Source organism: Lolium rigidum, chromosome 1 (assembly GCF_022539505.1).
Source record: "Lolium rigidum isolate FL_2022 chromosome 1, APGP_CSIRO_Lrig_0.1, whole genome shotgun sequence".
Classification (NCBI taxonomy): Eukaryota; Viridiplantae; Streptophyta; class Magnoliopsida; order Poales; family Poaceae; genus Lolium; species Lolium rigidum.
The window spans coordinates 92,751,725-92,764,360 of record NC_061508.1 but is presented as its reverse complement, the minus strand read 5'-3'; the positions used below and the strand labels follow the sequence as shown (position 1 = coordinate 92,764,360).

Sequence of the window (12,636 nt, the reverse complement as noted above, 5' to 3'; positions counted from 1 at the left end):
TTTTGTTGTTGCAACGGCTAGTCTCAAACGTATGTGGCGTCATCTAGGAGACCACCGACTTGTATGCATGTTCACTATTGGAGACGGATCAAGACCGTAAGTCCTCCTCAATAGTGTTTTCTGACTTATTAGAACCTCTATGAAATATACTTATTGTTTCTCTACATTTACTATTGTTTAAATAGGGCTGAGTGGGATAGAGGGGCAATTATCCCCTCCCACCTAAGGATGTATTGTAGGATACATCCATCCATCCATTATATACTAAAAGTAATATAAAAATATTTAAAATAGAGACACGATGTTAATCCACATATATGCTAGAAATATATATACCGCTGATTTTACAACGAAAGATTATGATTTAATAGATCTAAGAGTTATGTAAAACAACAAACACGTGACTATGTCTGCCTATCTCTACTATATAAAAAGGAGGAACTTCCTCCGTTTTCTGCCATCATCTTTCGTCAACCATCGCTAATCCCGAACGGGCTTTCGTTAGCCATTATGGGCCGCGTCGCTACCTGCACCAGAATCAAGCAAAAATCAATACGTAGCTTCCTAATCACCTCCACAAGTCACGCTGCCAATCAATACGTCCCCAAAAGTCACCTTCCTTATACAAACCCACATAATTAGACTGCCATAACTCCGCCCCTTGCCCAATTTCCGCTCTACACCCAGCCAATCATAATCCTTATACAAACCCACATAATATACTTGCCAAATTTTGCCCAATACCCAAATTTTGCAATTGGAGGCAAAAAATATGTCATACAATCGGAGAAAGGCACCTTCCTTATACAAACCCACATAATTAGACTGCCATAATTCCGCCCCTTGCCCAATTTCCGCTCTACACCCAGCCAATCACAATCCTTATACAAACCCACATAATATACTTGCCAAATTTTGCCCAATACCCAAATTTCGCAATTGGAGGCAAAAAATCTGTCATACAATCGGAGGCAAATGACCACTCGTCATATCCTTCTCCAAGACGGCAGACCATGACGATAGCCCAACACCTACATTTTTTATAAAGGAAAGCATATCAATTCAATGAGCAAAATATTCAGTCAACAAATTGTGAAGGAAGCATATCAATATTTTAAAGGAATCTCATTAATTGAACCCAAAAAATTTGTTTATAAATTCGATGAGCAAATATTCAGTCAACAAATTGTCAAGGAAGCATATCAAATATACAGGTTACTTGCCTTTCTTCAGCATATAGTTAATTATCTCGTGATTTACGTCTGTACCCTCTCTCCAATAGTATAAATCATGCCGTGCCATGCCATTTCTGTGTTCATGATGACCTGAGGCACCATCTTCTCATCGACCACGTCCCCTTCAAACAAGAACATCGACTTTCTTCACAAGGCAGATTATCATTGGGTTCAGGGAGTTAAGGTATGTAATGACACCTCTAAATGAATACATGCATCACACGAGTTAACAAGATGGTTTGGTTAGACTTTGAGGGGAAGATCTTATTTCACATTTTCTTCTCCGACATTATACTTGATATTTTTTATAAATATTTGTTCGGTCTGTAATTTCACGGATTGATATACTAGATGCATTATGCCAAAATCCTAGGAATTTGAAGTATTGTATACATTAATTACGAGAAAATAGTGTTAAAAGAGAAAGTTTTATCAACACATTTTCAAAGTAAATTCACAAGTAAAAGGGCGGGGTTAGTATCCACCAGGAAGTTACAGTCTAGAAGCTAGGAAAATAGCAAACACTAATTTATAAACTTGTTTGCACAATGTCTATTTGGTAGAAAGAAAACTTCAAACATCAAAAGACTGTTGTTGACCGAATACACAATAGAAGTGAAATATATGGCCCGAAGTGTAACCTGTATTGGCTCAAACTGGATGATCCAGGGCAGCATCAGATGATAACTTGAGAAAATTTAGTGAAAACTGAAAAGGTAGCCAAACTGAAGAGACGATAAATGCTGGATGGAGCTCAGATTGAAACCTGCACATATTTAGCTATTTCACGGTGATTTTGAAGAGTGCTTATTTCCAAACAATGGATGGTTGGATAGAGACGTGAGTAAAGTTATAATTTGAAGAGTGCTTATGTCCACATTATTTCCACATTTACTTAGAACATCATGTAATTATTGTGAATCAATGTTATAATTTGACAACTTTTTCTTTGGTCTTACAGTGCATTAATGTTTACACTTACTGCTTGAGGGCGAAAGAACACCTAACCAATAAGGCTGGTGGAAAAGTTTGGTACGAAAGCACATATATTTCTCAATTAATGCGAAAAGATGCGAACAATAACATAAGCGAGAAAGACCGTGATGGTATTATAAAACGTGTGCGTATATACCTAGAACATGACATGGTAAGTTTAGCATAATTTACCGAGTTCAATTTTGTTATAAAAATACTATTGCTACCACTTACTTTTTTTTGTGATCAGATTTTTATACCGTTTAACGAAAATACAAATCATTGGGTTTTCTGTAACGTTGATGTGCGCAACCGCCGTATACAAATTCTTGACTCCTTTGGTTCAACAAAAGACCGCCCCGACTTACAACGGACGGTAATCACTTTATACTCTCATATTTATCATTATAATTGTTTGTGAAATAACGTCTACCTTTTATATCACCATGTCATTTCCTTTTCTATTTAACAGCTACAAGGTCTTCAAAATCAGCTTCAACTTGCTGCTCAGATGAGTGATTTTAATCTAGGTCAAAAGTGGCAAGACCTGGAGGTAACTACATGGAAGTGGGTGGAGTGTATTCAGCAACCATTACAGACAGATAGGTATGTTATAGCCGTATTACCTTTTGGACTATTCGATAATTTCTTATACTTGTAGATTCATGTAGACCACCGTTTTTTTACACTATTGCAGCTCATCATGTGGTTTGTTTGTCCTCAAACTCATGGAAGAGTGGACAGGCCAAGAACTAGCTCAGCCTGTAACTCAGGTATTTGCACAAGGATTCAAATATTATATTATATAAGTATGATAAGTATGAAGATCAATTCTTCCATGAATTAATTATACTCCCTAATTTGCAGAATGGACTCAAACTATTCAGGAAACAGTTACCATTTATCCTACATAATACTGCCTTGAATATGTTAAAAGGAACCCCGGAGTTTGCACAGCCTGATACGAAGGGAGACCCAAGTGATATCCTCATGTGGGACAGTAATGGTCCTCCTCCCACTGAATTTACACAACTACCTCAGGTAGCCAATGCCTCCACACCTCCCTTGAAGATTATCAAGAAGTCGTTTAACAAGAATGAAGCACTTTCTAAACTGCGAAATTATATTCTGTCTGTTAGCGACAACGATGCCATGAAGTAAGTCCAAACTGCGCCATTTTCAATTTTGAGTTTTATCCTGTAGTTAACTTTCTGGTTTGTTTTGTAGACAAATATGGGTGAAGAGCTCTAAGCTATATCCGATTAGCAACAGTCTTAAACAATTGAAAGACTTGCTAAACGATAAAAATGGTATAGACCCTGATTCTTTCAACATGGCCGTACGGGTAAATGCTACTGACGTAACACGGTTGTTTTTGGAGACTAATTATCACATTGTCGATCTCAGATTTTGCGTGAGTGGTTATGTTTAAATTCATCTTACATGGTAACCACATGTCATGTTTCATCTAACTCTAATAATTCTCTCATCTCAGACCTTAGTGACTGACTCCTCCACTGACCCAAAGAAACGTTTACCGTTTGACAAAAAGCGCGAGATCATGGCAATGATGTGTGAACGCTGGCCAGGGATGGAGTTCCATGTGTCAGAGTGCAACTCGGTAAGACTGGTCAATTCTCCATGCAGTCTGAGTCCCAAGATGATAAACTTATTGGTCTCTTGATTTACCTACGTCCTAATATTTCATAATTCAAAATTATGCAGATTTTGGTACCATATCGCCCATCTCTACAATGCTACATTCTTTTTGTGTTTAACCTGGATAAACGGACGGTTACTCTAATTGATCCCAATCCTGAACCGGAAATGTATAAACCAGGACTTCATCACAAATATATATTTAAGCTGAAAGAGATATCATTCTACCTGAACATTGCTCTTGGAGATGCAATCAAAGGCTGGAAAGATGACGTTTTTCTTTGGCGTCGCATCACACCATGTGGGTTGCCAATCAATAATGACAGGTTAGAATCCATGTAGTTATTACTGATTTTGAAGATCTTGTCTACAATTTCGCTAACAATAATGTATGCTTTCTATATAGCCTCATGTCGGGATTTTTGGTGCTATCATATATGCGGTGGTGGAATGGCCAAGAAGTCCCAGCAAATGTCAAGGTGGGTACTAAATTTTGGTGCTAACATATGAACTGTAAATTTGAACTCTTGGGCAGTATTGACGTAAAATTCATGTGTAGGTTGGTTACACACTGCGGAACAAAGCGGTGATACACATGCTATCCTACATGGACAAAGAGTGTGAAGCCAACATCCCACAACATGTTAAAGATTTAGTCAAAATGCTTGGGTCATATTTTTTTCTTTGAAAAGTTGTTCTTTCGGTATTTTGAACACTCCCAGTTTGTGGATTTATAGTCTACTCCTGTAAAAGACCTTAGCGGTTTTCGTTTGAATGCTGGATAATGCTATGAGCAGATTTTATACAAGTTGATGGCGCAGCAAGTATTTATTGCCTTTGGACAGGTTAAAAAAATATTATTGATATCCACTCTCAGATATCAGTAACAATGCATTCTTACAATGCAGAAAGAAGTGTGCATGCACATCTTGAATTATACCGAGAGGGACAAAGGGTGTACCTGCCAGCTTTGTTGCTCACTTGAGTTACTCTAAATTGTGTGTCCAGTAATGCCTTCACAATTTCATGTGATGCTGGTCCAGAATTCCATTTTGCCAAGTTATGTGCTCTCTGGATGAATTTTCTCTATGGAATACTCCTTCCGTAATAGCCAATACCCTGAAATTTTTTCGTAGAAAATCTCTGAAATATTTTCCTTAGGTATTAACGAAAGACTAAGCGTCCATAGGTGTGGAGAATCACTAATACGAGGTGATGTGATGTTTGTTCACTATTACATGATGCGGTGTTGTAATTACATTGCTTATGTTTTTAGTTAATCTCTACTACTTAAAATTTAGCTATACAAAATGTCTTATATTATTGGACAGGTTTCACAAAATGATGAGATATTTCAACAAAATGTCTTATATAATTGGACAGGTTTCAGTTATACAGCTGCGCAAATAGGCCAAAGACAACTATCACCTTTGATTCCTTCATCTCGCCTGCGACAATAAGAGTGATCCGCAACCATACATCCCTAACTCCATTCATAATTTCCTATTTACTTGTTCTTGTGTTTCTGCAAGTAAGAAACAGTAATGTCTGTAAGTTTAAGGCACCTACTTCGAAAACCATAAGCTAATTGGTAGGATTAAGCTCATATTGAGCTATGTTAGGGTCTCAAATTTAGAAGCATGCGTGGCAGGTTGTTTCTTACCCCAGGGCGAGACCCGCCAATACGGAGGTTGTCCTTGTTGAGCAAACTCTCCACCTCGTCCAGCTCGATGATGGCTTTGATGATTGCGCCTGAGAGGTCCTGGTCGTCGTTTGCGCTAAAGAAGCAGCCCCTCTCCCTGGCATCTGCCACTATCTTCCGCCACACCGTCTTGCTGCTCACCAATGTGGTTGCGTTCCCTACTATCCAGAGACAGTGCCTGTGAAAGAAAACAGAACACAAAATCACATACAGGGTTTCAGGTGACTCAAGAAACTGAACACAAAATCACACTAGGAAGCTCAACTCACTTGGCCCGTGTCAGCCCCACGTTGGTATGGTTCAAGTTGTTAAGGAAGCCAACTTTTCCAGTGTTGTTGCTCCGCACAGTGGAGAAGATGATGATGTCCTCCTCGGCGCCCTGGAATCCATCCACGGACCGGACCTTCATGGTGAAACTGCTGTGCATCTCGTATGTCTTCCCGAGCTTCTCCTGGATGGCACGAACCTGGCCCTTGTAAGGTGACACAACGCCCACGCCGAGCTTGCTCCGTGTGCCAACACACTCTAAAGCAGAGATCAGTGATGAGTGAAAGCAAAAGGGATCATCCCTCGTGTGCTACTAATGAACAATGAAGCTAGAGGCCGTACCTTTGAACAACCTTTGCACAATCCAGATCACCGCAACAACCTCAATGGTGTTGATTAGGCTCTTGTCGTGCTTGCCCGAGCTTTCCTTCCCGCCCTCAATGTTGATGAACGAGTATGAACCGTACATTGGGCCAGTCAGATGCCTCCTCTCATAGTTTCGTAGCAGGACGTTCTCACCATCAGCGATCCGGTCACCGTAAAAGCTTGACACAGGGAACTTGCTTATCCCAGGATGCATCCCGTCACCGCACATCAAGAAGGTGCTTAGGATGGCCCGGAGAACTCAGCCTCTCAAACAGGCTCCTTCCAAAGTCGGCTTCCTCACATACCCGCAAGAGTAAAATTGTTGCAGCTAGGGATCAGCGAGCAAAAGAGGCAACAAGATTCAAGTTCAACTTATAGCTCTTAAGAACATAAGATCACCTTGCTTTTGACAAGTGCTGGTAGCTGGCATTCATCTCCAATGAGAACAGCAAGACAGATCCCAGGAATCTGCAGAGGTATCAGCGATTCACACTCCTTTAGCTGCGCTGCCTCGTCAACCACAAAGAGGTCAAACGGCTCAGCCTTTTGCAGGTAGAGCAAACGAGATGAGCTTGAGGGATCCTCATTGCCGAACATCACAACATCACTCAGAAAGCAGTTATTTTCACTGCCACTAGAGGGATCCTCGATTAGGCCGAGGACCCGGGATGCAACCTCCACTACTGCAGTGTTCGTTGGAGCGCAGGTAAGTGTTTGGTGATTCTTGATCATCATGGACCACAGGAGAGTGCTAATTGTCTTCGTCTTCCCCGTGCCGGGAGGTCCCTATATCAAACGCACCGGAGACGTATTTATGTAATAACTTCCATATGAAAAGGGCAGCCAACATATTTTAATGTTACTGTATATACAGTGAAATCGGAGGGAAAATATTTCCAGCATCTCCAGGCAAACATATATTGAAAAAACAAATGATACTTTGTCTCAATTTTCACTGCCTTGAAAAAATAGTAACATAACTACTCAAAATTGAAAAAATAGTAACAAAGCATATTATAAACACCGGAGGAGTATGTATTAAGGATTTAGGCTTTGTTATTCTTCTACAGATCAAATACATAGGCATATTATAAATGGAAACAGAGGATTGGGATCCCCAAATTCAAGTTAATTCGCATGTAAATAAAGAAGGATGATCAAATATTTTTCAATTCAAATGTTGTTGTTTGGGTGTGCTTAGAATTTCATGTTGGAATTAAAGGGTGTTACCCAATTCCATTTCTTGTTTGGATGTAGAAACAGCGGAATTGACTGATTTGTTGAGTTTGGACAATACATGTAAAAAAGACATGTGTATATTACAATGTATATATATATTATTTTCCACGCACAATATAAACTTATTGCACACCTTAGTCTATTCATTACACGGGGATACTTGTCCATTAGAGTAGTATATAAGAAAAGGCAGATTCAGTCTCAGCAGTATTTACTCGTACACAAACGGTTCCGATTTTGCAAATATTATGGAAAATTTGAACAGTGCACCATACTGAACCAGGAGCCCATGCTTGCTTACGGGACATAACAGGAAAAAAGTTCAGTTCTTGAGTTTCAGTACTTGTGCAAGCATAGGCGTTGTATGCAGAATCCTAATGGTGGCTATAGAACCTGGGAGCTAGCTCGTACATATCCATGGATGGAGGCAAGTTCTCTGCACCTCCCTTCGGCCGCTGCCGCCTCCGTTTACCCTCCCACCGCCGTTGCTTACCCTCTCGCCGCCGCTGGTCATCCTCCCGTCGCCGTCTGCCCGCGATTTAGGGTTTGGACCAGGTGGGTAGGGGGCGGCCAGGGGGGATAGGGGCGGGGATGGTAGGGCAGCCATGTGAGGGGGAGGTCAGGGAAGGGAGGCGGGGGGGAAGGTGAACCTGCAAGCGCCCAGGGCGCCGCCGCCAGGGTCGTTGCCGTCGGGAGGGGCTCGCTCGCGTGGAAAGGATGGCCTCCCTCTGTTTTGGGGAAAATTAGTTCTGTACCGCAGATGGCCGCGGGGGAGTCGCGCCGCCGGTATTCCCTTCTTCGTTCGGTCTGGGCTAAGCTGTGTGCGTGCGTTGTGTTTAGTCCATGTCTCAAGTGGCTAAGCTGAACCAATTTTCCCAAGTCTGATCGATATGTGGAGTTAACGTCCAGTTCACGGTAGTGGCAGAAGGCAATAACGGAGCTAGATTTCAGTGGTAGTTTTCTAAAGATAAATTTTTCAGTGGTATTTTTCTAAAGTGTAGATCTTTTAATGGTAGAGAACTAATTTTCCCCTCTGTTTTGCTAGAGTGAACAGGTACACGCGGGGGTGTTTCCACGAGATTCCGAGGGTCTGACCTCTGAATTGTAGGCGGGCAGTTTGCACGCGAGCGGGCACGAGCTCGGAATTGGGTCCCGTTTCCATGCAACAATTCAGAGCGCGATCCAAACGGCGGAAATTGGTTCCAAATTCCAGATTCCCTGATTCTAGCCCCAATTCCTTACATCCAAACACAGCGTAGAGTAAACAAGGTAGGAATTGAGAAATATACCAAGCAATTTTGTTCCTGTAACAGGACCTGCCATGGCAACCTTGGCAACCTTAGCAACCTTGTCGGACTCCAGCGCCTCGATCTCCTCCCCCTTGAACCTCTGCACCACCTCCCTGATCCCCCCGTTCTCCTCTCCCGCCGCGTCCTCTCCCTTCCCCTTGGCCTTGGGCGGCGCCTCGTCGCTGCCCGCGAACTCGAGGAGCAGCCGCTGGGCGACGGACGCGGCGTCGGCGACGCCGACGACATGCAGTCCAACTCCTCCACGCGACGCGACACGACAACACATCCGTAACAAGCACTTGTGCAGTGCCGCCGCCACCCTCCTGCGTGGCGCCGCCTTCCCCAACCTTCGCGAGCTCGTCCGCAGCTGCGCGCGATAGAACAGAAGGTGGTCAGGAGGAGAGTAGGGAGTCACGCTGGAGGAGAGCGGGGAAAGGATCTGGGCCGAGCAGCACGGCGTTTGGGGAAGAAACGCCGGTTCCACACGGGCGGCGCTGCTCGATTTAGGAGCTTGGGATGGGAAGGCATGGATGGTGGGCGGAGTGGAGCGGGACCGCGTCGGAGGAGGGGGAGAAGGCGGATGATCTGGGAAGTGGAGGGGAGGGTAGCGAGTGGTGTAGTTGGCCGGCGACGGGGGTCGTGTGGCACAACGCCGGTGCCATGGAAGAAAGCAGTTGTGCAATGCGCGTGAAGTATTTCCTGAGGGTCAGATATCATGTATAAACAGTTAGTCGAGTGCTTATTTAATTTTTATAAACGATGTCAATTATTATAACGTTATTCAAAGCAATGTAGTTGTATTATGACAATGATATCATGTTATTGTGTTCCGTATTATCATGCTATAGCACATTATAATATTCCTGATTTAATTTAAATTTGAATTTTTATACTGAGTTCAAATTATATATGTGCATTGAAAAATGAAATTTGAATACCCGTGGCAACGCACGGGCATTTCTACTAGTATATAATATAAACGTTAATTTTCGCGTGTCAGAAAAAGGAACCAAAACATTTACGTTTTGTATAAATCTATATGTACTAATAAAGGAAGTAAAGTGTCTGTTTTTCTCATCTGCTTTTATATTACCCATATTTTGGGAATTACGGATGCTGACACAGCTTAAGTGAATTTGAAAAGAAAAACGTTTCGCATGCTCGTGATATTTTCTCCGTTCGATAGTACCTGTAGGCGGTGGTGATGGGTGTGTCGTTCCCTGTAAGTTCGCTTCATGGCTCCTGATCGCGCATGGGCCATGTAGCTACGTTAGAGCATCTCTAACAGACTAACAGAGCCCGTATCCCGTATTTATCGGAACCGAATAAACTGAGTTCAGTCTCCCAAAAAACGAATTGAGAGCGCATTTAAGCACGGCGCATAATAGAAACCGAAAACGCAAACCGAACTCGTGAAATCAAATGTCGCGGGAAATCGATACTCGCGATTGCAGTCGATTTCATCCGATCAAGCTTAATTCGTTCATAATTTACAATAATAGTGGCAAAATACATCCGCATTGGACCTACATTACGTACTACGGACCTAATTAGACTAGAAATTTAGGTACGCGGAGTCTATACTGTCACCGGGGCGTCGGTGGAGGGTTTATGATCGCCGGCGGTTGCTAGGCGACGACGAGCGCCGCCACCTCGATGGCCACCGCCTCGGAGGTGCTCCCGCAGAGGAGAGGCGGTCCGTCGGCGTCGTCGTCATCGTGGCCGCGCGGGGGCAACGGCGGGCTGCACGCGCCGGCAGCGGGGGGGGGCGCCTCCGCTTCCCCCTCCGCAGCCGCAGCTGCAGGCGGCGCGCCATTACCTCCGTCCACTTGCGGCCGGCACGCTTCCATGCGCCGTCGGAGCGCGACCGCCTGGCGCTCTCCGGCTCCGCCCGTATGCTCGGCGGACGGCGACTTGACCTTCCGCCGCCGGATCGGCCACCGCCCCTACCCACGCGTCTTGCACGCGTCATTTTGGACGGCGGAGTGGTGGCCGTAGCGGCGAAGCGGTGTCCGAGGGCTCGGGATTGCTCATCGGAGCAGAGGCAGGCTGCGGCGGCGGGAGAGGAGCGACGGGAGGGTGGTAGGGTTTCCGAACCAAACTCCCCTCCGCGAACCCTTTTAATAGGGGCCTTGCGGGGAGTTTCTCGGGCCCCTGAACTTCTGATTCGGGCCGGCCCATGTTTACGGGCTCTGATCTGCGCGCGTTTGCCCGAACACGTAAACCCGCCGGGAAAGTTCGGTTCCGGCGGGATTTACGGACTCTGTTAGAGATGCTCTTACAAGGCATAGTCTTCATAATTAGGCCGCAAGATAAATGAATGGGCTTGGGAGAATCAACATAAAAATAAATGAATGCCACCTTAGATCAATACAATAGTCCCACCTCGATTTATCATATTCAGTTTCACCTGGTTATATACGCAAGCTTCCCGGAATCAACAAGCCGCATTGTATAACAACAAGCAGGACCATAATCGTTTGATCTAAGATCTAACAAGTGAGGAGGAAGGAATTAACACGTGCTAAGTACCATGCTTAAGAGCATCTCCAGTCGCGTCCCCCAAACCGTCCCCCAAAGGGATTTGGGGCGCGCCGGACAAAAAAAGAGTTCAGCCGCGTCCCCCAAAGCCTATTTTTGTCCGGCGCGGCCCGATACGGTGTCCGGCGCCCCGAGCCCGTCCCCGTCCCACAGGGGACGTTCCGGGGACGCCGGACACAACGAAAAGCGAGGCCAACCGACGCGGGCCCGACCCGTCGCCGGCACGGAAGGCTAAAACCCCGTCGCCTACCTTTGGTCAAGCGACGTTAATGGCGTCCCTGTTTTCCCTGGACGACGCGGGGACGCGTCTCGTCGTGCATGGCCGCGTGGCCGTCCGCGCCGGAGTTATTGCGTGCAACCACCCGCCGCCGCCGCTGTTTTAAGACGCCCTGCAGCTTATCGCCGCTCATAATCCTTCTCGTCGCCGCCGCCTCCCCTCCCGGATCCTCTCCTCGCCGCTCAAAAATGTCGAGCTCGTCCTCCCGCAAGATCGCCGCGGCGAACGGCTCGGACGCGGCAGCCTCACCGTGGCGGAGGCGTGGGCGCTGTACCACGCCCGGTATCCAGTCCCGCCGGACATGCGGCTGCCAAGCAGCGGCGGCTGGAAGATGGCCGTGAACGGCATTGGCGTTCCGCCGCCGCCGAAGCCGTGCACGCAGCAATGGTGGGACGCCATCAAGGCCCGTCGGGCTCAACTCACCGTCGAGGAGCGGGCGGATCCGACATGGGCGGCCAAGGACAACGACGACTGGTGGGTCACGTACTTCAAGGCCAAGTACGACGTCGAGATGCACAGCACCACCGGCCTCATCGGCGGGCCCAACAGCTGGAACAGGGAAGGCCGCGCCCTGTTCGGGGCGTTCCGGGCGCACCCTCGAGAACGTCATCCGCGGCCTCCGCAACGGCGCTCCAAGGCTGGAGATGCCGTCGTCGCCGCCGCCGTCTCCTCAATGGCAGCCGAGGAGGACGACGTACTCGTCCTCCTCGCACTCTTCTTCCTCGGGACCGGCGCGATCGACGCCGTCCTCGTCGTACCGGTCGGCGCCCTACACCGTCCCCAAACGGGAGGTCAAGGAGGAGCGGCGACGCCCGTCAACACGAGGCGTGGCGGTAGCGGCAGCGGGCGGCAGCAAGGGAGGCGCGGCGGCGCCCTCCTCATCCCGAAGCCGGAGGTGAAGGAGGAGCCGGAGGAAGCGCCGCAGCGGCGCCGCCGGCGGAGTACGAGCGGCAGCAGCGGCTCATCGCCGGCAGCCGACGACCCCGAGGACTGCCCGAGGGCTGCGGGCGGCGTTCTTGGCGTCCATGGACGACAAGGACGCCCGGAGGGGCGACCTGGACGCGGCGATCGCCATGTCCATCCGCG

The 12,636-nt window shown here is 46.7% G+C and overlaps 1 protein-coding gene across 1 annotated transcript; it reads right to left on the bottom strand.

The window, feature by feature from the left end:
* Positions 1 to 5,376: 5,376 nt before the first annotated feature.
* Positions 5,377 to 8,050, bottom strand: LOC124649064 (probable helicase MAGATAMA 3). The gene is given in 7 exon segments (XM_047188744.1): positions 5,377 to 5,394; positions 5,533 to 5,749; positions 5,841 to 6,096; positions 6,181 to 6,418; positions 6,420 to 6,510; positions 6,605 to 6,990; positions 7,937 to 8,050. Coding segments are annotated over 7 exon segments (1,320 nt in total).
* Between the last annotated feature and the right edge of the window lie 4,586 nt (positions 8,051 to 12,636).